This window comes from Physeter macrocephalus, chromosome 17, assembly GCF_002837175.3.
Source record: "Physeter macrocephalus isolate SW-GA chromosome 17, ASM283717v5, whole genome shotgun sequence".
NCBI lineage: Eukaryota > Metazoa > Chordata > Mammalia > Artiodactyla > Physeteridae > Physeter > Physeter macrocephalus.
The window spans coordinates 53,774,233-53,800,495 of record NC_041230.1 but is presented as its reverse complement, the minus strand read 5'-3'; the positions used below and the strand labels follow the sequence as shown (position 1 = coordinate 53,800,495).

At 47.1% G+C, this 26,263-nt stretch overlaps 2 protein-coding genes across 2 annotated transcripts in view; one reads left to right on the top strand and one right to left on the bottom strand.

Annotated features, from left to right (window-relative positions):
• The window catches only part of ZCCHC14 (zinc finger CCHC-type containing 14), a 60,613-nt gene extending 46,114 nt beyond the window's left edge, over positions 1–14,499 (top strand). Inside the window, exons 5-13 of the mRNA XM_024124888.3 lie at positions 2,958–3,067; positions 3,811–3,905; positions 3,987–4,041; positions 5,273–5,552; positions 7,007–7,098; positions 7,405–7,532; positions 8,779–8,919; positions 9,004–10,467; positions 11,636–14,499. Coding sequence (XP_023980656.2) covers positions 2,958–3,067; positions 3,811–3,905; positions 3,987–4,041; positions 5,273–5,552; positions 7,007–7,098; positions 7,405–7,532; positions 8,779–8,919; positions 9,004–10,467; positions 11,636–11,691 — 2,421 coding nt within the window. The 3' untranslated portion in view covers positions 11,692–14,499. The remainder of the gene's footprint in view (positions 1–2,957; positions 3,068–3,810; positions 3,906–3,986; positions 4,042–5,272; positions 5,553–7,006; positions 7,099–7,404; positions 7,533–8,778; positions 8,920–9,003; positions 10,468–11,635) is intronic.
• Positions 14,500–17,345: 2,846 nt separating this feature from the next.
• Positions 17,346–26,263, bottom strand: part of MAP1LC3B (microtubule associated protein 1 light chain 3 beta) — a 13,034-nt gene continuing 4,116 nt past the window's right edge. The window contains exons 2-4 of the mRNA XM_024125038.3: positions 22,532–22,587; positions 19,629–19,735; positions 17,346–18,674 (exon numbers count right to left, since the gene is read on the bottom strand). Coding sequence (XP_023980806.1) covers positions 18,500–18,674; positions 19,629–19,735; positions 22,532–22,587 — 338 coding nt within the window. The 3' untranslated portion in view covers positions 17,346–18,499. The remainder of the gene's footprint in view (positions 18,675–19,628; positions 19,736–22,531; positions 22,588–26,263) is intronic.

Here is a 26,263-nt window from a genome sequence, read left to right as displayed (position 1 = left end):
CACGTGGCGGCAGTGGGCAGACACTTCACCTTTTTCCACCTTATTCCGTTTACATATTGAATTTTCCTGTGTGTTTTTATTTTTTAAAATTGAAATACAGATGATGTACGACCTGTTTGGTTTTAAATTGATTCACCAAATATCATTTGAACAAGCTGCATTACTAAAGAATTACCTCTTTACCCCCATGTACACGTGTTATATACGTACACACCTCTGTGTCTACACGTGTTGTACGCGTACACACCCGTGTCTACACGTGTTGTACGCGTACACGCCCGTGTGTCTACACGTGTTGTACGCGTACACGCCCGTGTGTCTACACGTGTTGTACGCGTACACGCCCGTGTGTCTACACGTGTTGTACGCGTACACGCCCGTGTGTCTACACGTGTTGTACGCGTACACGCCCGTGTGTCTACACGTGTTGTACACGTACACACGCCCGTGTCTTCGCGTGTTGTACGCGTACACGCCCGTGTGTCTACACGTGTTGTACACGTACACGCCCGTGTGTCTACACGTGTTGTACACGTACACGCCCGTGTGTCTTCACGTGTTGTACGCGTACACGCCCGTGTGTCTGAAGCCCCCCGGCCTGGCCTGTGCCGGAGCAGTGAGCCGCTGTCTCTGCCGCAGCTGTGCAGCTGAAGTCGTCACCTTTGTTGTGGGGAATAACATAGCTGAAGTGTCTCCAAAGTGCGGCTTGCAGTTTGATTATAAAATTAAGGATACACTCCTGTAGGAGAAAATCGAGTTGATGGATCCTGTGTGAGAAGCTTGGGCAGAAGCTGTTTGAGCGTGCCTCTTGTTCAGGCCTGCCATACACCGAAGGACGCCCCAGCGCCGTGCTCTCTAGGATTGATGATCGCTCCTCCCCGGGGGCTGCCTGTTTCCTCCGCACCACTTAGCACGCTGACTCTCCTCTCCTTTGTGCCTGTCCTCTCGTCTTGTGAAGAAGCACTTCTCTGGACTCCGCTGATGCTGGCAGACCTTGCCACTCTTTTGTCTGGGTGTTTGCAGTGGCTGATATTCAGCTGGCTTTGGGTTCTCTGCCCTTCCTGGTATCTGCCTTGCTGTCTTTCAGTTATTTTGGAAAATTCTTGTCCATTATCTCTTCAGATATTTCTTCTGCCCCACTCTCTCTCCTCCTGGGCCTTGAGTTATGTGTACTTGACCCTGTCTTCAAGTTTACTTATATTTCTCCTCAGCTCTGTCCAGGTTGCTGGTGAGCTGAATTCTTCATCTCTAGTACCGTGGTTTTGGGGTTTTTTGTTCTTTTGTTTTCTGTAGCTTTTTTGTTTGATAACATCTTTTAATAAAGTTTCCATCTCTCTGATGAAATTTCCCAGTCGCTCATGCATGCTGTTCATTTTTTAAACAAAGTCCTTTAGTACGTTAAGCATAGTCCTTGTCTGATAGTGCCGACATCTGGGTTATTTTCCAGTCTGGTTCCGATGATTATCTTGACAATAGATTCCCCCCGTTCTGTTTTGTTTTGTTTTGTTTTGCGGTACGCGGGCCTCTCACTGCTGTGGCCTCTCCCGTTGCGGAGCACAGGCTCCGGACGCGCAGGCTCAGCGGCCACGGCTCACGGGCCCAGCCGCTCCGCGGCACGTGGGATCTTCCCGGACCGGGGCACCAACCCGCGTCCCCTGCATCGGCAGGCGGACTCTCAACCACTGCGCCACCAGGGAAGCCCTCCCCCGTTTTTTATCTTATAATTTTTGACTGAACGTTAGACATCATGTCTAGAAGCTAGCCTGGAAACGGGCCTGCTGCTGCATCTGTCGGACCAGCGGTGGGGCTTCAGGTTGATCTCATCAGGAGCGGAGCTGGGTTTGGGTTTTGCTGTTGCACCACAGGCCTCAGGTTCCTCCAGGGAGGCCTGCTGGTCCCTTGAGCCTTGAGAGGAGCCTGGAGTGGTCTTGCTTCGCCTGTGGCACAGAGGGGGTCTCCCTGCTCCGTTGACTCCTCCCTCCCTGGGGAGACTGCCGTTACTTGTTGCCTGGTGATAGATGTGCGGTGAGGGTCGCGGCGGTTCCCCGTCCTCCTGGTGCAGCCCCAGCTCTAGCCACAGGGTCGTGGGGGGCCTTTCTCAGCATCCCCGCCCCTTCCTTCCCCAGCAGCAGCTGACTCGGCTCAGGAGGGCTTCTTGCCCCTTCCTTGGGGCCAGAGGGGTTTCGTTTTTCTCCTCCCTGAGAAGCAGGGCATCTCTGCCCGTGGCCTGGCGCCGGGAGGACTGTCTCCTCCCCCTCCTCCAGGGGCATGAGGGCCCTCCGCCTCACCCCCAGGAACGTGGGCTTTTGCTCGCGCTCTGGGAGCAGGAGCGATCTCGCCCCCCCCCACCCAGCGGGTTGAGGGCTTCTCACTTTGGACTGAGAGCAGGCTCCAGGGTAGGGCATGCGGTGTCCAGCCTCGCCCCCAGGGGCGGCCGCCCCACCCCTGTGCCACCTGTGCAGACTCTCTCCAGCCTCCCCGCCTGTGGAGGGAGCTCGGGAACGGACACAGACCCCGTGTCTGGGCTCCTGGCTGACCGCTGTCTGACGCATGCGCAGCCCGTGGCGCTGTGTGCCTCCCAGCCGGTCTCTTCTGCCTGCTCGTATGGTGTGGCAGCCACCTCTCCCTCGCGCTCTGCCACGGCTGGGACGGGCCACGTGCCCCGTCTCCTCAGAGGGGCAGGGCCCTCTTGGAATTCGGTTCCCATGGTGGCCTTGTGGCTCAGCCCTTTGGTGGGCTCAAGAGCAGGCACAGCTGTGTGGGTGTTGGTCTTCTTCTTGATGCTGTGGTGCGTTGTTGCTTTCTGCGTCCCAAGTGGACGCAGAGCCACAGGTGGCTCCCTGAATCGCAGCAGCAGGTGTCAGCAGCCAGTACCTGCCCAAGTGTTTCCCACAGTGAGGAGTTGTGGTTCTGTAAGATGAAAGTTGACATACTGCCTTTGCCTTTTCGTCTTTCAGTTATCTCAGCTGTATCCTGAAGAAAATTTGGAGAAATTCATTCCTTGCTTAGCTGGCCCAGATTCATTTTATGTAGAGCGAAACCACATGGATCTGGAAGCGGACCTGAGGTACTGTTCCTCACCCCACCCAAGGCCCAGAGAGCAGCCCCCGTGCGGTGCTGCGGCGACTGGTGGCCCTCTGCAGTGTGGGCGGGGCCAGACGTGAGCTGCCTGGTCATCTGAGGGGCCCCTCAGGTGACATGTGCTCTGGATGGTTCAGGTCTCCTGTTTGCCTGTAGGGATTTTCATCAGTTATGGAGAATTTGAAGGATCTTAATAATCTAGGCATGATGTCGAGCATATATAAGTGAAGGAATTTCAAAGTGTATGCCACCATTTAATGTAATTTTGACGGTCTTAATGAAATAAAATCCGCTGCTGTCCTATAGTTGAAAGGATAAAATGAGGACCTAATAAAAAGTCTCCTGGGCCCAGTGGCTCTGGACCCTTGATGACGTCCTGGCGCGTTGGTCTTCTACATGCGCACAGAGGGCCCCGGGGACTGGGGCCAACGTCGGAGTGCCACACAGCAGCCGTGACGGCCCCAGCTGTGCTCATGGCCCGGGTCGTGGGCCGTGAAAGACTCGATTCATACAGTGTAATACAGTGTAAATAAGGAGAGGGGCACCAGGAAACAGTATGAATAATAGCGAGAATGAAACTGAATAAAGCAGGAAGAATATAGGTTAAGGCACTTTTGTTTAGTTTTTCTCTGCTATATATATCTCTTAATTGAAAATTAAAATTCCTCTCCCAGTTACTTTGTGGTAACACGTTTTAATGCTGATAAAACCACTCTGTTTCATTTCTAGGTATTTGGCTTCATTACCTTCTCACATATTAAAAAATGACCATGTTAAGAAATTTTTCAGCACTTCATCTCCCACCCAACAGCTTCAAAGTCCAAGTGAGTTTGTAAAATGTAATTCAATAAAAGTAGAAACATTTTTATGGTCTGTAAATAAATTTTATCTATTTTAACTTGTAGGTCCTGGCAACCCTTCCCTGTCTAAAGTCGGTACCATGATGGGCGTGTCTGGAAGGTGAGACTTCTACCATGTAACCAACACATGTCCAGTCAGCCTTGTTACAGAGCTTACTTTTCATTTTGTGTAAGTAGTTGTTTCTAGAGTTAAGTCTTTTTTTTTTTGTGGTACGCGGGCCTATCACCGCTGTGGCCTCTCCCGTTGCGGAGCACAGGCTCCGGACGCGCAGGCCCAGCGGCCATGGCTCACGGGCCCAGCCGCTCCGCGGCATGTGGGATCCTCCCAGACCGGGGCACGAACCCGTGTCCCCTGCATCGGCAGGCAGACTCTCAACCACTGCGCCACCAGGGAAGCCCGAGTTAAGTCATTCTTGATCTTAGTCTTGAATAATAATATTGAGAGAAGAATTGGATAGAGATAATCCACTTTCCGATTTCTTAAAAAAAAAAAAAAAAAAAAAAAGTGGTTCTCTGAGCCCCTGGAATTAGAATTCCCAAAGACCCTTATTGCAAATGCCAGTTTCTGGGCCCTGCACATTCTGGGAAACCAAAATTTCTGAGAATCTTCATTTTTACAAGCTCCTGGGGAGCGATTAAGCCCATGAAGGGCCAGAGTTGCTGCTCTAGACGTCCCTCTGCCAGCACGGGGCCCGACAGTGCTCGGGTGACAGACAGACTGCACGTCTGGACTGACAGCCAGCATTAGAATGGGCTAACATCACAGACGGTGTGTGCACACGCGCGCGCACACACAGACACGGTTCTGTGAGCTCTAGTCAGGTAATGAGGTCTTTGAAGGTTCTGACTTTCTTCACCCTCTGCCTGGAGTGTGTAAGCATGTAATGTGTCAGTTTGCAGTTAGTGTGGAAGGGGCAGGGACAGAGAGTGATGCTTTTGCTCCTTCCAGCTTTCTAGAATTTACTTTTCAAAAAAAAAATTAATTTGAATATTAAAGATTTTGGAGTTAGTTTTAATATATGATTATCAGTATCATCCTGTGATAGAAGCAACAGAAAGAAACTAGGCAGCAAAGCCAAAAGTCTGGTGGTGACACGCAGACACGTACCTATACATAACATGTACACATGTACTCAAGCGCAGCATCTAGATGGTGCATACACGTCCGTGCACGCACACGTCCACACCTCCAGACATTCACCCCAGGGTGCTGGTGGCAGTAGCTCTGGCACCAGCGGTGGACATGGCTGCAGATTCAGTCCAGGCTGTAGGAGCTGGTCCTCGGTGGAGGCCGTGGTCTTTTGAAAACTACCTGTCTGCTGTCCTCGCAGGCCTGTGTGCGGAGTGGCCGGCATCCCGTCCTCTCAGGGCAGCGGCCAGCATCACGTGCAGCACTCGGCCAGCGCGTCCGCCTTGCCCCACTGCTCGCACGCGGGGGGCGCAGGCTCAGCTCTGGCCTACCGGACCCCGATGGACAGCTCGCCCGCCATCTTGATGCCTTCCAGCCTGCAGGCCCCGCAGACCCAGGAGCAAAATGGGATTTTAGACTGGCTTCGGAAACTGCGTTTGCACAAGTACTATCCCGTCTTTAAACAGCTCACGATGGAGAAGGTACGTTGGTTACTAGCAGGCAGGGAGAATGCGCTTTTTGTCTCAGGTAACCTGTCATTCTTTAGACCTCATTCCTAGAGGAACTGAGTTGGGTTTCTGCAGCGCGTGTGTCGTGGAGGTCATACCCCTGGTCCTTAACACCTGCAGATGCGTGTCTCCACAAGTCCCGTGAGCTTGCTGGAGGGGCCATGGATTTGAATTTGGAGGCTACCTGCAGCTGAAGCAAAAACTGGATCACAGTTGTTTGTAAACAAACAGCTTTCTTAAGATAGCTTGGGGTCTTCCCAAACGAGACATTCACTGTCTGTGGCTGAGGGCTATGTCTCCAGCAGCCCTTCAGTGGGTAGAGGTAGTGAATTGTGGGCCCCGCGTCCCCCTTTCGTAGACGCCTCTCAGTGTAGCCTTTTACAAGAGCCCAGTGCAAAAGGGTTGTCTGATGACCTGCCTTCCTGTAGGCTCCTAGAGCTAAAGGAATAGATGAATTTTATGTCTTTCAAGCAATCCTACATAGCATTTATTTTTTACAATACAGTTTTGACAAGGAGCATTTTTTCACTGTTAAAAAAAATTATGAAATTTCTGAAGTTTCAGTGTCACTGGTAGAAGTAAATTGGACCTGTATGTGATGTTTGAACTCTGAGCTCCCCCTGCTGGATAAAGTGACTTGGTGCCTTTTATCTCTGCAAACGGTTCGTTTGTCCAGAAATCTGCAACTGAAGAATCTAGAAATCAAGCTTTTACTGCTAATAAAAAACACATTTTAAGTAACTTTTCAATACTCTCAGTTTAGGATTCACAAGTCTTTAAAACAACAGATTTTACTAACCTTGGTCATGATCAGTTTAAAAAGTTTTAGCGTAATGTAGGAGTTGAAAAGGCTGAGATCACGAATCACGTTATGGACCGTTGTGAGAACCAAGTATCATCTTTCTTCTTAGTATGAGGCCAGTGGGTTAGGTCGCCGTTCAGTTTGGATGGCATCTACTTTTCTGGATCACTGGCTACCCAACAAAGTTGCCGTTGGCCCTAAAATGGCCATGATCTCAAGAAAAAAGAGCCACTAAAGAAGACTGCTCCTGTCTGTTGGAGGGAGAGCCCCGGGAGGGGAGACACTTCCACCAGCTACATCTCTGCAGCAGGTGAGACGCAGAACACTGTCTCAGTCTCCTGCCCGCATAGCACGGACCTTCCAGGTGCCCAGTCTTCACCCAGCTGTTACTCAGTGGACACAGCCCATGACCCTCAGACGCACAATGAGCGTCTTATATTTTGGACCCTGGACACCAAGTCATTTAGCGAGTAAATGTTTTACAGTGTTCCCCAGTCTTTTATTGTCTAGTTAAGTTTGATCTGTTTACATATTCTAGAGGCAGAATATGTTTATGAAATTAAACTCCAAGTTCTTTGTTTTCAGAATCCTAATTAATTCTCAAACTTTGTAATTTGTTCGGAAGTTTCTGAGCCTTACGGAAGAAGATCTAAATAAATTTGAATCCCTCACCATGGGCGCCAAGAAAAAACTCAAGACGCAACTGGAGCTGGAGAAGTGAGTGTGAGATTGTTTACGAAATGTGTCTTCATTTTCGTTTCTAACATGTGGAACAGATGCTAGGACTTATGACTGCTGATTGCTTATCAAACCTTAATAAATGCTCTTAAAATTCTACAAATGTGGCTTTGGTTTGCTAGGAAGGACCCTGTAGAGTGAATCTGACAAGTCAGAATGCGTTATCTTCCACCCTGGAGATTATTTTGACGGAAATCACCCTTCTTAAGTAGAGACTGTGAAACACAGAGAGGCTCTGCAGCAGAACTGAACGCTCGCTTGTTGGTGTGCTTTCCTGTCGCACAGGGAGAAGTCAGAGAAACGGTGCCTGAACCCTTCGGCCCCTCCCCCAGTCAGCAGCAGCGGAGTGGCCCGCGTTCCCCCCACCAGCCACGTGGGGCCTGTGCAGCCGGTGCGAAGCAGCCATGCTGCAGGTGGGTGGGGCCGGGTGCACCTGGACCTGGGACCCTTCGGAGGAGGGCCAGGCCACAGGTCACGCCCCTTTTCCCTTTCTGTTTTCTAGTGCTTAGAGTTACTTTTCATTATTTTATTTTATTTTACTTTTAAATTAATTAATTAATTTAACTTTTGGCCGCGTTGGCTCTTCGTTACCGCGCGCGGGCTTCCTCTAGTTGCGGCGAGCGGGGGCTTCTCTTCGTGGCGGAGCACGGGCTTCTCATCGCGGTGGCTTCTCTTGTTGCGGAGCACGGGCTCTAGGCACACAGGCTTCAGTAGTTGAGGTGCATGGGCTTAGCTGCTCCGCGGCATGTGGGATCTTAGTTCCCTGGCCAGGGCTTGAACCCGTGTCCCCTGCATTGGCAGATGGATTCTTGACCACTGAGCCACCACCGAAGTCCCAAAATTGGGACTTTTCCGTTTCCATTTTCTCGTACTTAAGAGTTACTTTTCATTATTTTAGCTTTTATAGTTTCTGCGACAGGAAAATAGAGGGGACGTTTGGGTTAGAAGCCGGAGACTGGTGCCTCGCCTGAAGGGGTTTGGGCAAAAGCGTTAGACCCAGAAACTGCTCTGGTGAAAGGGAAAGAGTAGGAAGTATGCAAAATAGATGAAAACCTCTCCCCCGACCGTGGCAGGTGTGGAGAGGTGGCTTTAGGCCGTTGCCCTGCAGGTCCGTCCTGAAGTCCTTGATGCCGAACCACCGGCCTTCCTCCTCTTCTCCCTGCCGTCCTCTCCTCGGTAGGAGGTGGAGGACCACGGTAAAAGCTGTTCTGCTGCTTTTCCTCATGCACTAGAGGTATCAAGAGTGACGGTAAACCAGGAAGAAAAAATGTCAGTGCATCTTTTCAGTGCCTATTTGACTGAAAAGGTCTTATGTCCCTGGGCCTCAGAAAACGGAGGTCTCTGTTTGTGGAGGGCGGCTGTTGTAGCACCCGGTGCTTTGGGGGTCCTTTTCCTGTCCTGCAGCGTTTGCCTGGGGAGGCTGAGAGCACGGCCGCGTGTGCGTCTGCCGCCTGGAGCGCTTGTGAGCCTCAGCCCTGTGTGAATAGGGACAGGATAGGACCTGGCTCCTCGGGATTGCTGTGGAAACGAGCACGACACGCATGCGTGCGGGTGGGAGAGGAGGGCGCGGTCGGCGCTGGCTGGCGCAGCCCCCGTCGGTGTCCCGTGGCTCGTGGACCTTGGCGCCACCTTCGGGCTTCACCTGTCCCTTCTCCGCAGCGCTGCGGGTGGAGGTGGAGCAGCCCCCTCACCAGACGGCCCGGGAAGGCAGCTCCTCCGAGTGCTCCAGCTCCTCGCCCAGCCCGATGGGCGTGCAGGCCCGGGAAGAGAGCTCGGACAGCGCGGAGGAGAACGACAGACGTAAGGACGCCCCGCGTGGCTCGCGCTGTGCTGCCCCCGCCCCGGTCTGGGGAAGCTGTGCTGACGCTGTTTCCACCTCTCTAGGTGTGGAGATCCACCTGGAGGGCTCTGACAAGGAGAAGCCTGTGATGCTGCTGAACCATTTCACTTCAAGTTCCGCCAGGCCCACAGCGCAGGTCCTCCCCGTGCAGAACGAAGCGGGCTCCAGTCCGTCGGGCCACCACCCGCTGCCCCCGCAGATGATGACGGCGGCCTCGCACATCGCGCCCATCCGGATGCTGAACTCCGTGCACAAGGCGGAAAGGGGGGGCGCGGACATGAAGCTCCTCTCGTCCTCTGTGCACTCGCTGCTGTCTCTCGAGGAGCGCAGTAAAGTCTCTGGACCAAGAAGCGGCATCAAAGTGGACAAGAGCTTTGGCAGCGCCGTGATGGACGTGCTACCCGCGTCCACCCCCCACCAGCCCGTGCAGGCCCTTTCTGGACTCACCGAGAGCAGCTCTGTGTCGCCCTCCGTCTCCTTTGGTCCCCGCACCAAAGTCGTCCACGCGTCCGCCCTGGACAGGGTGATGAAGCCGGCGCAGCAGCCGGCCCTGGTGGCGGAGGCCAGCGCTGCTGCCGCAGGGACGCCCAGCACCGTCTTCCACGTGGCTCGGCCACCCATCAAACTTCTGGTGTCTTCGTCTGTCCCTGCAGATTCTGCCATCTCTGGGCAAACCTCCTGTTCCGGCAACGTGCAAATCAGCGTGCCCCCTGCCATAATAAACCCTCGGACTGCTCTGTACACAGCCAACACCAAAGCTGCCTTCTCTGCGATGAGCAGTGTGCCCGTGGGCCCCCTGCAGGGCAGCTTCTGTGCAAACAGCAACACTGCCTCTGCCAGTAGCCACCCTGCCACGTCCTTTGCAAACATGGCCACTGTGCCCAGCTGCCCCGCCCCCAGCTCCAGCCCCGCGCTCTCCTCGGTCCCCGAAAGCAGCTTCTACGGCGGCGGCGGCGGCGGCGGCGGCGGCTCCCCCGGAAACCTCCCTGCCTCGGCCCAGAACCACCACCACCACCACCACCATCAGCAGCAGCCTGCGCCCCAGCAGCCCGCGCCCGCCCCGCCCCCCGGCTGCGTCGTGTGCACGTCCTGCGGCTGCAGCGGGAGCTGCGGCTCGAGCGGCCTAACGGTCAGCTACGCGAACTACTTCCAGCACCCGTTCTCGGGGCCGTCCGTCTTCCCCTTCCCGTTCCTGCCCTTCAGCCCCATGTGCGGCAGCGGCTACGTGGGCGCCCAGCAGTACGGCGGCGGCGCCTTCCCAGTCGTGCACTCGCCCTACGGCAGCGGCGTGGGCCCCGAGCCCGTGCTGGGCGGCCAGTCGGCCTTCACCGTCCCGCCCGTGCAGAACTTCATGGGGGCGGCGGGCGTCTACCAGGCCCAGGGCTTGGTGGGCAGTAGCAACGGCTCCAGTCACAAAAAGAGTGGGAATCTGTCGTGTTACAACTGTGGGGCCACCGGTCACCGCGCTCAGGACTGCAAGCAGCCGTCCATGGACTTCAACCGGCAAGGTAAAGGCCCCCGAGGTGGAGAGCTCCAGACAGGAGTGTCCTTTCTGTGAAAGTAATAGTCAACTTCCTTTTTTTTTTTTTTTTTTTTTTTTTTTTTATTTAAAGCAAGCAAGAAGTGGTTTTTCAAATGCTCTCTGAAAAAGCACGAAACTCTCGATGGGCTGTGCAGCCCCCAGAAGGGCTGCTTTGGTTCTGAGACTGTCTCTGTGATTTCAGCCTGCTCCTCATTTTAGAGTGTGGCTGGCTGGCTGTGGCCCAATGGCTCCTTGGTCCGTTATTTTGTGCCACGTGACTGGGGAGGAAGCGCGGGCGATGTGGTGCCACCGCCGGTGTTTAACTGAGAACCGAGGGCGTGGCCTGTGAGTTCAGGCGCTACAGGTGGGGCTCGCTGTCCCCGCTTCTCTTCCCCCGTCTAGAGTGGCAGTGGCCATGGCCGTGGGTGCCGTGTGGCGGCTACGTGGTGTCCTCACTCTCTGTGCTGCATCTTCTTCCTTCCCCCTTTGCTACTCTTTCTTGTCTCCTTTAGTCAAGTGTGTGTCTGCTGTCGTTACCACACCAGGTTTGTTCTTGCTGTTTTTCTTGGAAAGATTAGGCTGGGCGTTGGGAAAACTGGCCCCAGCCTGCGACAGCTCAGTGTGCGACCTTGGATAGTCAGCCGCTTGCTTTCTCGAGACTTTTGAGGGTTGTTCCAGACCTGCCTGTGCCCCTTAGTCACCTGGAGAGCTTTACAGACAACTTGGAATCAGGTCTGGTGGCAGGTGGAGTGACGGTGGGCTGTGCCTCCCCCCCGCCCCCCCCCCCCCGGTTGATAGAGGTGGCGCCGCATCTCCTGACGCAGCGAGCCCAGAGGCCTGGGGTGGCGGCCAGGCCTCCCTTGCCCTGTCCCAAGGGAGGGGCCCAATTCTGTGCTGTCTGAGCTCCCAAAGAATGAAGAAACAGACTGGGAACTCTTCAGTCTTTCTCACCCCTTCTCTGATTCGATAAACTTGTTAAGATAACTGTCCAGTTTGCGGGGTGGAGCCAGGGGAGTTGGGAGTGGTCTGAACAGGTGGTCTAGATTTCCAGCACCCAAATCTTGACCAGTGACTCTGGAAATAACTTTGGACAGATCATGGCAGTGATTTTATGGTGATTCAAATTTGATCTCTTTTTTTTCCCCCCTCTCTAGGTACTTTTAGGTTGAAATATGCCCCTCCAGCAGAAAGTCTGGACTCCACAGATTGATATTTTTCTCTGGCAACAGAACACTATTAAGCCATGGAGACCTAAGGAAAATTAAATACAAAACTGAGAAGTCTAGTTGCTGTTGAGCTCAATATTTTTAATCCAAAGGTGCTTTACTTTACTAGACTGGATAGAAAACCTAGCGTAGGAATGCATCAGACTCAGTTTTATTGCCAAAATCCTAGACGGGAGCTTGATGTCAGGACTGGCCTCGTGGGTATCTCCACTGTGGGTGAAAATTGGCCACCTCCACCCTTGGTTGCAATGCAGAGACCTCCCGTCTCCTGAAGAGCATTGCCGTAATTGGTCCTTCTAGGCTCACACGTAATTCCAGGGCAGCTACGTGAGGTTGGAATCGAGAACTGAAGGTCGGAGTTCTCCAAGTGGAGTTCTACCAGTCGGACTCTTGACACCCCTGGTGAGGGAAAATGTCGCCTTTGTTTTGTTCTGTTCTGTTCTGTTTCGTTCTTAAAGTGGTTAGGCACTCATCTCTGGGCTTTTTAAGGATTGCACTCCCGAAGAATGTAAACTGATGTCAATCTCTGCGGTTCTGGGAGACAAACTCCCTGAGACCAGTCAGTGCAAGACGCTCAGAGAATCCGTTTTTAGAGTCCGCACCAGCAGGCTACATGATTTAGTACACAACAGAGATTTTAGTATTTCCTTCCCTCCTTAAAAGCACTTGTAGCAGTTTCAGGGTTTTTGTTTTTTTGTTTTTTTTTCCTGCAGATAAATTTAAACTACATTATTAAATAGAAATAGTTACTTGCAACAACTTAATTTCTAAAAGGGTCCAAGTCCCAGAGAATCCCTAGTAGTCAAAGCTTTGAGGACACCTTCCTTCCCAGCCCTTCCGAGCTTTGAGTCCTGTCGTCTTCCACCACGAAGGAACTCTGGCAGAGACGCGATAGCAGCACACCTCGTGAGCGGCACTGATGGATGCTGCACATCCTTAGCCAAGTTTGCAAGTTCTTTTATCTCCCCTGGACTTCCCAAGGACCCCAAGGCTCACTGCTAATGGATTCACACTTGAGACAGACATTTCAACAACAATAATACAGTCCTATAATCTCTGAGCAAACGATTTGAAATTTTCTCCTGTCAACTTCTTTTGTATTAGGCTGTGTATCAATAGTTAGTTCCGTTAAAAATTACCTGGAAAACTACGATAGAAAGTGGTAAGACTCTGAAAGAGACTACACGGACAGGACAGAGCTACAAGATCTGCAGAAGTCTAGTCTTACCAAGGTGGGAAATAAAGTCCACCACACAGCTCTCAGTTTCACCCCATTGCAATGAGAGCTTTTGGTCCGAAAGTTAGGGACTTAAAGCTTCAAGGCTAAAGGGAATTTTCTGCTCAAACGATATTGTTTTAAATGCTAAAGCCTTCAATATTAAAATATTGATTGGTAAGGTCTTGCCCAGGGATTTTCCAGTTGAATATTTATTTAAAAAAAGAAAATCACAATACTCAGACCACTCTTAAAAAGGGACAATCAGCCTCATGTAAAATTGGCGTAAATCAAAAGAAAACCCTAGAATTTGAGGCGTTGTGAGGTAAGGCTTCAAATTTTGAGATCAGTTTCCTGCTTCATGGAAACTAAAGCAGAAAGTTGTTAACATTTTTTTTATGAAAGGCTTTTAGTAGAGTTTTTAAGAGTTTTATTTTAGTAGAGTTTTATTTCTATGCAATGCAGAATTGACAGACCTCTGTATTCTTCTCTCTCTTCCTGGTACACAGTATTACATACAGTTTTGAAGTAATGATGATGCTTACAACAGCATTTTGGGGGAATGTTACATTGATCTCTTAAATTATAAACGCTACAAAATGTCAAAATTACGAGAACTGACACAACTTTGCCTTAAAGAGTACTAGACTGGAACTTGTCATATTATGTTTAAGGAAGACTTAAGAGTGTTCATTGATGTTTACGATTTTAATATTTCTGAAGGCCGTTACAGTGGCCTGGATATGTGCTGAAAGCCAAACTTTTAAAATTTTTGGTTTTTTAAACAAAGAACTATTTTAAATAAATCCTATTTCAACACAGTGAAAACGTTGAAAACTGTCTCATAACAAAAGAAGAAAATCATATTTAGGTTTTTTGTTTTAGTGGTCAGTATCGGGGAATGAGAGTGTGTCTGTCGTTACCCTCATAACTGTTTTGATAAATATTAGAGGTTAGCGTTAAATACGACAAAAAATTAAAACGAACTTCAGTTTGGAGTATGACATTCAAATTGAGGGAAATAAGTTCAGACATCGTGTGGCTGTGTTCCAGTCATCAGAGGTCTTAGAGAAACTTCCAGCTGTCTTTGAAAGTGCATGTGCAGAGTGGCGTCTCCAGCGAGGCCATTCCGAGTTGAGAATGGTTAAGACGTAAATGCGAGACACCAGGACACCAAGCATTCAGCTGCCACTCCTTTGAGACCTCTTCCCAAGCGAATCCCATACTTGAACTTGGGAATATTTGCTAGCAGTATTCTCTGATGAAATTTCTCTCCAGAAGCAACCACAGTCAGTGAGCCTAAAGAGCATTTGGCATTTCCTCAGAGGACGTCCTCATCAGCTAGAAACACAGATCAGACTGACCCTTTCAACTACTTAATTATTTTCCTGAAATTGTGGGCTCAGTTTCCAAATGCTGTGGCAACCAGGTAGGTGTGGCACCAGCCACTTTGCTCTGTGTAGTCTGTCATATTTTAAAGTTTCTAACCCCATTTTTTATCTCCAAGAATGGGGAAAGTGGAATGTACAGATTGAAGTAGAATACAACGTTGGGATAAAACACTAATCTTTCTTTTTTTTTAAAAGCAGAACACTCAATTTTCTACCTTATTTTCTAATTTTTATTTTATGATAATATTGAACATTGGAAAGTGTATAAATGTTAAAAACTTCTAATTGCTAAAGAGCACTGAGAAAATGGGAGCTAGCACTTAGAATAATAAAGACAAAGCTATTTTCTTGAAAGCAGACATGTGATTGGGTATTTTAAAAAACCAGCATCATTTATAATCTCCAAAAAATTACACGAGTCAGCTTGTTAATACAGTAGTTAGTAGGTTCAGTATTTTAATTCACTATTTAGAATTCTAGGTCCTTTATCGCAAGAAGTCCACCTAGTTAGTTTACACTGCACACTACGTATAGAGATGCATAGCGGGTAGAAACTTTGCCTGACATCATGCAGCTGTAACGCGTTCCTGTTTGAGCGCAGGCTGACCGAGGCGTAGATCTGTCCACTCACTGCAATGTTGCCGGTGAGCCCTTGCTGAGCGGGAAGTGGTTGCACTCTCCTCGCTCCCTGTCCTTGTCACTCTTCCTGCTTCCGTGGGGGCTTATTTGAGGCCTTGCTAGTTTTACACACTGATAACTGATGGCGTTACATGTTGAAGTCTTAAAGGCTGTAAGGGAAACCGTGACCCTGCTCAGATCGACCACCCGTCCCAGCGGATGGGCCTGTGGAACCTGAGCGGGTTGGCCGTCCTTCCCAAAGTGCAGATGACTCCCAAAGAATGAGGCGGGGACATTTAAAGCCATGGGTTCTGAAGAGGCTCAATTACTGAAAAGTCCCGAGGTTCTGAATCAACGTGAGCAATCTTTAATCAACACTCGCAAACTACGTACTGTGCTGGTTGAGGCCAAAGGTCAATGTTACTACACTGTTATCGGGGGGAGGGGCGCGCCTGCCAGGTCACCCCGGTGTTAAGAAGCCCCTCACATGCGTAAAGTTCTTAGATGCACAAAGACAGGCTTTGGTACTGAAACTGAAGACCTCGTGTACACTCAAGAATCTTCACAGCTTCTATTGGACATATTTTCTTTTTAGGAATGAAGGAAAATTCTCCCATTTTTGAGCCATTCTTTTATGTCAATTCTACAAAATTGCATGTAACTTTATAAATATTTTTAAAAGATATAGTTTTGTAAATATTTAATATTCTGCTAATTTGATTTTGAATTGTAAATGTCAAGTATTCTGTTTTTGGGGTTTTTATGTTTTATTATACTTTGTTAAAAAGGAAAAATTGTACATTTTTAGAATGTTTTTATGAGTCAATTTAATGTACTGAAAATAAAAATTAAAAAAAAAAAAAGAGCGGTTTCTTTTTATTAGGTCTTTGTCTCATAGAGTATGAAGCACACATCCTTTCAAATCACGATCCTCCAAACTGGGGAGTCCATCCTTTCCGCCGCCTTCCCAGCATGACAAAAGGGACACCTGGTCTTAAATCCGTTTTCTATCAAGTTTCCTAGGTTTTTAAAAAACGGCCTTGCTGTGAATAGAAATGTGAATTGATCTGGGGTTGGATTAAAGATGTTCCAGCTCTCAGGTACCCGTGAACAATCAAGGTTATTAGCATTACTAGATCAAAAGTATCCTTTGGACATTTCCAAACTCGTGGAGAACGTGCCCTGCCATCTAAGGCCACGTCCTCTCTGGACTTGGGCTGGTGCTGTGCTCGCCCAGGACTGCGGTGCTGTCCTGAGCGGTGCCAGGCCCCAGAGGGAGAATTCTGGGGCTTTTTCCCCAGCAGGAGTCCCCATCTTCTCTTGGTCTCATTGTCAGACCTGTGGTTACCCGGAGGAAAACGTGCACACGGTTCTCGGACTGGTCAGACCTCCTGTCAGGTAAGTAGCGTCAGGAGATAACAGCTGGCCACTCCTGGCACCTGCTAGCAGCCCCTCTGTTTGGTCACTTCCAGGGCCTCTGAGGGTGGAGGGCATGTGCCCATCTGCTGTTTGTACTGTACGCGGCTCCCCACACGGCCACCTCGGGTACCACGTGCCGCACAACGCCCCCCACACTCAGTACTTCTCGTGTTACGCTTTTGTTCATTTAGAGCAGGTTTTCAAGTGCCTGTTCCCGCAAAACACCTAGGTCGCTCCCCCATCCCTTCTCCCCATACTTTGTGGCACATCTGTACCTTTAAGAGAAAACTGAGTTTTTTGAAGGCAGGCCCTTGACCAATGCGAGCAAGGCGCTCATGACGAGGCAGAGACCTTCAGAGGTGGGTGTCCCGCCACCCTGGCGCAGTGAAACCATCCTCAGCACTCCTCATTAGAAAGGATATGACCCACTTGGCTTTGGATGGTATAGACTGCAAGTCTCAGATACTAATCCATTAAACTGAACTTTGGTGACAGTTTTTAGTTGTGCCTTTATTCACCTTAGTTCGTTAAAAATGTACTTGTTTTAAAGATCCTATAAATAGGGTAACCACCCACTAATGTGGGACATAAGTAAGTCACCCCTCTCAGCATGGTACTTTTGTCTTTAAAAAGCAGAGTTTCTTAAAGGAATCTTATCGATCACATAGTAGTTACAAGAATGTCAGATATAATGATGTATACAATCTAAACAAGACAGGCTCATTAATAATTTACATAATGTAAAAATATACATATTAAAAGTTAGCCACGTGGACAGATGCATGCATCAGGAAGAGTAGCTGATTGGGGCTGAGGGCCCATATGCAGTAATATTGCTTTTTCTTCCTCAGTTACAATAAATAACTGCCACTAACAGATACAAGTTTTCCACACACATCTAAATACACAAGGGTAAATAAATGGTGACCTGCCACGTGTACAGTCTCAAGTGGGTCTGTGACCCTTCTGATAGCTCTCACAAAAATAGTACATAGTGAACCCCATGCAGGTAGTAGGAAGCACTGGTTATTTACTCTAGTTGGACTTTGAAAATGCTTAACGTGTGACACATTAATATCTGTGAAGAACATGTTTCCTTTCGCTATTTTCAAAACTGACATGCACATGGAGTGGGGGAATTTTGAGGACTGCTTGACCTCACAGTGATAACTGAAATACCCTTAAAGATGCTTTTTAATAACATATTTTAGTCACACACTTAACATAAAACACGGATCATCTACAGCTTTAAGCCAAAAGGTCGAGGAAGTGTATCTGAATTTTAATGCTTTTTGTTTTCAGTATCCTGTAGCTTTCTACCTTTGTCCCAAAGAATGAAACCCATGTAACTGCTTGTTCATGTACCAAAGCAGGCACTATTTTGAGCTCTTAAGAGAATATTCAAAACAAACAAAATGTCGTTCTCTTTCTCTAGGTCTTTTGAGAAACTTGACCAAAATTATAAATTGTTCAAGGTTCCAGTTGAGCAGTGGTATTTTTCTGCGTTACTGCCTAGAGAACAAACCAGATGAAAACTTCGTGACGAGAGCACTGATGTGAAATACGCTTATTAGCAATCAGGAACCCTGGACAGCAGCTCAGCTTTCTCATTTCCTATACACCCCCGTCCACCCTGCTTTCTGCCAGCTATTATGGCAAATGGGCTGGGGGGTGGGGGGTGGCTATGCCTGACAATTTAGGCTTAAAGATCCTCTTAAGGAGATTTCTCTAGTTGAGTAGAAACCCTGCTATAAAAAGCTGGCAGGTTCTGTGAACCTAGAGAGAAGACTGAATGTCTCTCTGAATGTTCAAATTGCAAGTTCCTTTTGGGGGAAAAACATTAACTTGGAAGGTCTATTTTATTGGCAACTTAGAATGCAAAGTATTTTATTTTTAAACGTCTAAATTTGAAAACAAGACAGCCTAGGTTAAATAATGAAGTTTCCCAAAGCTGAATGTGCTCATTCGGAGCCCGGTTTTCCTGCCTGAAGTACAAAAAAACAACTTCCTAAAAACTGCTAGGCAGGAACACTACTACTGTTTTGATGATCTGTGATTAGGTGAACTGATCAATCTCAGTTGGTAACATCCCTTTTTTATTCCTTGGTAAGGGTTTAAATTCCAGAACAGACACATTTTTTTTTAGTCTTACACAGATGATTTCATTCCAAAAGTCTCCTGAGAGGCGTATACCATATACAGGAATCCATCTTCATCCTTCTCGCTTTCATACACTTCACAAATGGGCGTGGACACACTCACCATGCTATGTCCATTCACTAACAGGAAGAAGGCTTGATTAGCGTTGAGCTGTAAGCGCCTTCTGTTGAAAGAAAACATGTGAAGAAATATTGATACATCAATACCTAGGGAGAATGTGTAAAAAATATCACCCACCCTGGATCAATATAAAAGTATAAAGATTTTGTCAACGCTGCTGCTGGCAAAATGAAATATATGCCTTACTGACGATGACTTGAATATTTCTTCTCATAGAACACAGGATGTTTTCTACGACTATATGCATGGTAAGTATTAATGATAATCCTTGCTAGATCATTCTTAACTACTTTCCTGAGGCCAGTTTTATTTAATTGTTTATTTTGCTAATTAATTATTTGTTTTTGGCTGCATTGATTGGGTCTTTGTTGTGGTGCGCGGGGCTTCTCATCGCGGTGGCTTCTCTTGTTGTGGAGCACGGGCTCTGGGCACACGGGCTTCAGTCGTTATGGCACGCGGGCTCAGTAGTTGTGGCTCGTGGGCTCCAGAGCATGGGCTCAGTAGTTGTGGTGCACGGGCTTAGTTGCTCCGCGGCAGGTGGGATCTTCCCAGACCAGGGCTTGAACCCGTGTCCCCTGCATTGGCAGGCAGATTCTTAACCACTGCACCACCAGGGAAGTCCCGAGGCCAGTTTTAAAACTAGGATGCTATCTGAGTAGCCACCCGTGTCTAACGTGATAAAAATAGTTCAAAATATAATTTACAAACTAAGATCTAAGCTGATGCAATTTATTACCATTGGACCACATCTACATTCTCTTATTTTCCTATATAAGACTTTTCTGATTAAGAGACATCTACATAGATGTTATGATGAAAGGATCAGAAGGGACCTGAGATCCAGCAGGTAAGAAATAGAAAAACTCAGAAATGAAATGTCTTACAGTTTTATTAAGTTGCATGGATTTTTATCAGAGCTAGACTGAAGATTTATCTGTAAGCCTGATAAAGAATGAGAAGTTACCCAAAGAAATGAAGTAAAAAGATGATTAACTACCTAATTATCTTGATGAGCTCACTCATGTTGACATGATCAGGCACCAGGAACTTTGTTTTATCCAGGACTGGAAGCTGCTTCTCACCTTTGTATCGTTCTATTATTACCTAGAAAAGAAGCCAGAAAAGTGATTTAAAAATAGCTGTTAACAATGAAAAACCGATAAAATACTTCCTATGTTGTAGCTGGCACATGCCAAAATGGGGTTTAAAACAGCACTTTTGTTCCTTATGAAATATGGTGCACAAGACAACATGGCTGCCATCAGGGAGGGGCAAGGTAGCCCTGGGGTGGGGAAAGAAACTTTGCTATAAATTCTGTTATCTGGAACCATGAAAATATACTACCTGGTCAGAAGAAGACCCCAAGCCTTGTAACAGCAGAGACGCTGGGTACCAGCTTTAAGTGTAAAGATCTGAATCTATGCCAATTCTACTATCACCATTTCCTGTGACATGACGAGTCTTTTAATAAAACTTTTATTAAAAGTGTAAGTAAGATCTTAACTCTGGTAATAGACTCAAATCCTAAGTAAATATTTGAGAAGCAGAGACCATGATTAGCTGGTCTGGAGATACTTTTTTTTTTTTTTTGCAGAAGTCTCGAAGATCCTGCCATTTTGATAAAATATCCTTGTTTTTTTTTTTTGTTTTTTTTTTGCGGTATGCGGGCCTCTCACTGTTGTGGCCTCTCCCGTTGCGGGGCACAGGCTCCGGGCCAGCCGCTCCGCGGCATGTGGGATCCTCCCGGACCGGGGCGCGAACCCCTGTCCCCCGCATCGGCAGGCGGACTCTCAACCACTGTGCCACCAGGGAAGCCCTCCTTGATATTTTTAAAATGAGTTTTAAAAGAATCTTGAACTAGGCAGGGAACAAAAACAGTTCCACGTTATGACTTGAAATAAATCCATTAGCTCCTTGCCATACTTCCTCCTTTCCATAAAGGAGAACATTTTTTCGAGTTCTAAGCCACTTCATGCAGAGGCTCTGACGGCAAACTGGTGACTGCCCTTGAGCCTCAACACTACCTATTTACTGAGCACCACAGACGTCCTTCTCCACATACAGCAATTCTTCACCCTGTCATGACAATGAGAAGTTGTAAGATAGGAATGGAAAATCTTTAGAAGAGGGAAAAATGCTTCTATGTACATTGTTGCACTGCATGGGGCCTACCTGAGGTTCTGTGTAAGGCCAAGTCAAGCTGTCATCCCCTTCCTTGGTAAGATCGATAGCTTTATCTATGAGGTGTGTTCAGAACATGGTATCTACAAGTATGAATGTGACTTCTGTAAAAAACCTAAAACTACTAGCAGAAAAGATGACTGTAAATATACGCAGATATTCACATTTCAGAAGGAGGCTATGGAACAAATACTGGCAGACTGTTGGGCTGGCTATTTGTTTCCAGTGACTGACGAGTACCTGCTAGCAGACAGACACAGCAGGTACTCAAAAGTGAAGAAAAACCTTAAAATTAAGGAAATTACCCAGAAGCCTCATCCCCAGGCCGTATGTTGGCCCTGAGTGTGAAGACAGACTGAAATTTCCAACCAGTCCCAGAAACATATCTTCTAACTACAGAATCCTAAAGTCAGGACACTGCTGAGCAAACCCCTCCTCTTCTCCCTTCTGTGCACCTCACAACCCCAGCTCCACAGATCTTCCCATCTTCTTTTCCCCCACTTTGGTATGAGATGTTCAATCAGAAAGCCAACCATGAAAGCTTCTGCAGAATTTAGCAGTGGAGTTTCTTTGGAAGTGGTCCGTAAAAGGTAACAATCACGTCTCCAGAATTATGCAAAATTTTCCAACCACACGGGATGGGATTCTCTTCCCATTGTATAGATGAGGATATGGCAGCTCCTCTCAGAATTTTAGTAATTAGCCCAAGATCACTTAGTAACCTTGAACCTAGGGCCTGAACTCAGCCACTGTCTGAAGCCAAAAGCTCCTTGACCATTTCTCTCTAGACCTAGTGCCTCAGCAGAAACCTATTTAAGGTCCACCACCAAAGGATCCAGGGCACAGGATACTGTTGGCTGGGCACAGCAATAAGCATCTCAGGTCCCTACACATGATAGGAGCAGCCATCTTTCCTCCATCTCCTGCAAAGAAATAAAATATAAGGAGACTTCTTTCTCTGGGGCATCAAAGTCAGGCAGCCTGGAATGCGCAGTCACATTTAAATCTTGAGGGCTACTGATTTTCTCACAGCAGTAGCCTCTGCTTGCTTCAAAAGAGGGTGGATACCAACTTTCACTGATAAAATACCAACAGATCTAGCCCCTCTATCCCTTCCCCCGCAAGTAAAATACCCTCGATTTGTGAAGTGTGTAACGTTAACACAGTAAACTCGGACTTAGGAGGAAACAGAATGTGATTAGATTAAACTGTAGATTAAGGTATCTCCATTCTAGGTCATGAAACTGACACACCAGTTGCACAGCTGAGGATTCCTATAGAAAACTATCAAGTAGGGACTTCCCTGGTGGTGCGGTGGTTAAGAATCTGCCTGCCAATGCAGGGGACACGGGTTCGATCCCCGATCCAGGAAGATCGCACATGCCACGGAGCAACTGAGCCCATGCGCCATAACTACTGAGCCTGTGTGCCTAGAGCCTGTGCTCCACAACAAGAGAAGCCACCGCATGAGAAGCCCGCACACCTCAACGAAGAGCAGCACCCCACCCCCCGCCGCAACTAGAGAAAGCCTGCGTGCAGCAACGAGGACCCAACGCAGCCAAAAATAAATAAATAAACAGACAAACAAATAAAAAATAAATATAAATTAAAAAAATAAACCAGTCAGGTAGTCGCACATAGCAGCACTGTACTAAAGTTGTATTTAAGCCGTGCTCTCTTCTGTGTACATTAATAACAACTGAAACGGAGACTACCTACCGGGATTTTGGTAGGATGCTGCTCTCGGATAAGTCGCACATCTTCTACTCTTTGTTCTGCAAAGGAAAGGAAGAAACACAGGCATTATTAAGGGCCAAAAACGCAGCTTCTTTCCTGCATTTTTACTGGTGACTTCCATATCTGAATCCACCTATCCTTAGCTGTGGCAGAGCAAAGTAGTAAAGACATCTTCCCTAGAACTGAGAGAAACCAAACACTAACACTTCATACCTGGCAAAGGTTGGTATACAAGATTAACATACAGAAATTGGTTGCATTTCTTTACATTAACAATGAGATATCAGAAAGGGAATGTAAAAAAACTACCTTTTAAAATCACACCAGGGACTTTCCTGGTGGCTCAGTGGTTAAGAATCCACCTGCCAATGCAGGAGACACGGGTTCGAGCCCTGGTCTGGGAAGATCCCACATGCCGCAGTGCAACTAAGCCCGTGCACCGCAACTACCGAGCCCACGTACCTAGAGCCCGTGCTCTGCAACAAGAGAAGCCACCGCAATAAGCCCAAGTGCTGCAACGAAGAGTAGCCCCCGCTCGCCACAACTAGAGAAAGCCTGTGCGCAGCAACGAAGACCCAACGCAGCCAGAAAAAAAACGAAAAACCACACCTTAGGAATAAAGCTGACCAAGGAGGTGAAAGACTTACAAACTGAGAACTATAAAACATTAATCAAAGAAATTAAAGATGATTCAAAGAAACAGAAAGATATCCCATGCCCTCCGATTGGAAGAATATTGGGTTTTTTTTTTTTTTTTTTTGGCTGCACAGCATGTGGGATCTTAGTTCCCAGACCAGGGATTGAACGCACACCCCCTGTATTGGAAGGGCAGAGTCTTAACACCACTGGACCACCAGGGAAGTCCCTGGAAAAATATTATTAAAGTGGCCATACTACACAAAGCGATCTACAGATTTAATGTGATCCCTATCAAATTACCCATGACATTTTTCACAGAACTAGAACAAATAATCCTAAAATTTATATGGAACCATAAAAGACCCAGAATTGCCACAGCAATCCTGAGGAAAAAGAGCAAAGCAGGAGGCATAACCCTCCCAGACTTCAGACAATACTACAAAGCTACAGTAACCAAAAGTGTGGTACTGGCACAAAAACAGACATATGGATCAATGGAACAGAGCAGAGAGCCCAGAAATAAACCCACACACCTATGGTCAATTAATCTTCAACAAAGGAGGCAAGAATATACAATGGAAAAATGACAGTCTCTTCAGCAAGTGGTTCTGGGAAAGTGGGACAGCTGCATGTAAATCAATGAAGTTAGAACACACCCTCACACCATGCACAAAAATAAACTCAAAATGGCTTAAAGACCTAAATGTAAGAGAGGACAACCATAAAACTCCTAGCTAGAAGAGAGCAGAGGAAAAACATTCTTTGACATAAATCACTGCAATGCTTTCATAGGTCAGTCTCCCAAGGCAATAAAAATAAAAGCAAAAATAAACAAACGGGACCTAATCAAACTTACAAGCTTTTGCACAGCAAAGGAAACATTAAAAAAACCCTGAAAAGACAACCTACAGAATGGGAGAAAATACTTGCAAATGATGCGACCGACAAGGGCTTAATTTCCAAAATATACAAACAGGTCATACAACTCAACAAAACGAAGAACCCAATCAAAAAATGGGCAGAAGACCTAAATAGACATTTCTCCAAAGAAGACGTCCACGAAGACATCCAACAGGCACATAAAAAGATGCTCAACATCACTAACTATTAGGGAAATGCAAATCAAAACTACAATGAGGTATCATCTCACACCCGTCAGAATGGCCATCATCAAAAAGTCTACAAATAACAAATGCTGGAGAGGGTGTGGAGAAAAGGGAACCCTCCTACACTGTTGGTGGGAATGTTAGCTGGTGCAGCTGCTACGGAGAACAGTATGGAGGTTCCTCAAAAAGCTAAAAATAGAGCTACCATATGATCCAGCAATTCCACTCCTGGGCATATATCTGAAGAAAACTCTAACTCGAAAAGATACATGTACCCCTATGTTCGCAGCAGCACTATTCACAATAACCAAGGCATGGAAGCAACCTAAATGTCCACTGACAGAGGAATGGATAAGGAAGATGTGTTACATACATACAATGGAATACTACTCAGCCAAAAAGAAGAATGAAATAATGCCATTTGCAGCTACGTGGATGGACCTAGAGATTATCATACAAAGCAAAATAAGTCAGAAAGAGAAAGACAAATACCATATGATATCAGTCATATACGGAATCTAAAATATGACACAAATGAACTTATCTACGAAACAGAAATAGACTAACAGACATAGAGAACAGACTTCTGGTTGCCAAGGCGGAGCAGGGTGGGGAGTGCTGGATTGGGAGTTTGGGACTAACAGATGCAAACTACTATATACAGAATGGATAAACAACAAGGTCCTATTTTATAGCACAGGGAACTATATTCAATATTCTGTAATAAACCATAATGGAAAAGAAAAAAGATTCAGTGAGAATGCTGGTACACCCCTTGCAAATATCTGGCACATAGTAAATGCTTAATAAATGCTAGCTGTTATTAAATAAAAAATGAAATAATGCCATTTGCAACAACATGGATGGACCTAGAGATTATCATACTAAGTAAGTCAGAAAAAGACAAATATCATATATGGTATCACATGTAGAATCTAAAAAATAATACAAACGAACTTATTTACAAAGGGTCTGGAGAGCTTCCAGGTGGCAGGAGAGTGCAATCACCAAACTCCATGGAGACAGAAGCTCCTGTGCTCAGCACTCTTCCGGACCTTACCCCATGTATCTCTTCATTCAGCTGTTCACTGCTATGCTTTAATATCCTTTGCAATAATCTGATAATCTAGTAATTAAAGGCTTTTCCTGAGCTCTGGGAGCCACTCTAGTAATTTAATCAAACACAAGGTGGTCTTGGGAAACTGATTTATAGCTAGTCAGAGCAACGACCTGTACTTGCAGTTAGCCTTTGGTGGGGGGCTGGGGGGGTGGTCAGGTGGCATGGAGCCCTTAACCTGCTAGATCTGAGGCTATCACCAGGTAGTGCTAGAATTGAGTTAAACTGGATGACAACTAGCTGAATTGCTTGTCTGGTGTCAGAAGTGAGCCGCGGTGTTTATGGAGTACTGCAGAGTAGAGGGGACACAAAGGAAGAGTTTTCCTTTCTATCATCCTTAGAACCCCTCTCTATTTCTAGGGGTGTCATGGATACATCATCATTTCTCTCAGCTCTAAGACCTGTCCCTATGTCTGTCCTACCCCAGAAAAGACGCTCTACCATCTACACTTAGCTATCACCATCTTCACAACAAAAACCTCCATCTTGTCAGAGTAGATTTCACGAGCAAGGGGAAATCACAATTTAATTATTTCACTGTAGCCAATAAATAGTAAGTTTAATATACCCTGAAATGTTTCACATTTAAAAGCTCATCCAAAAAAATTTAAAAGGTACAAGGAATCATTCAGGCATAAGGGGGAGAGAATTTTTTTATATGCAAGGAAAACAGGTTTATTTTGGTAAGTGGAGAAGGAGAAAACAAAATGGGCTCTAAATGTGGGGCTTCAAAGTCAAACTACAGTGTCAAAAGTTTTCTCTTTCTTTTTTTTTTTTTTTTTTTTTTGTGGTACGCGGGCCTCTCACTGTTGTGGCCTCGCCCGTTGCGGAGCACAGGCTCCGGTCGCGCAG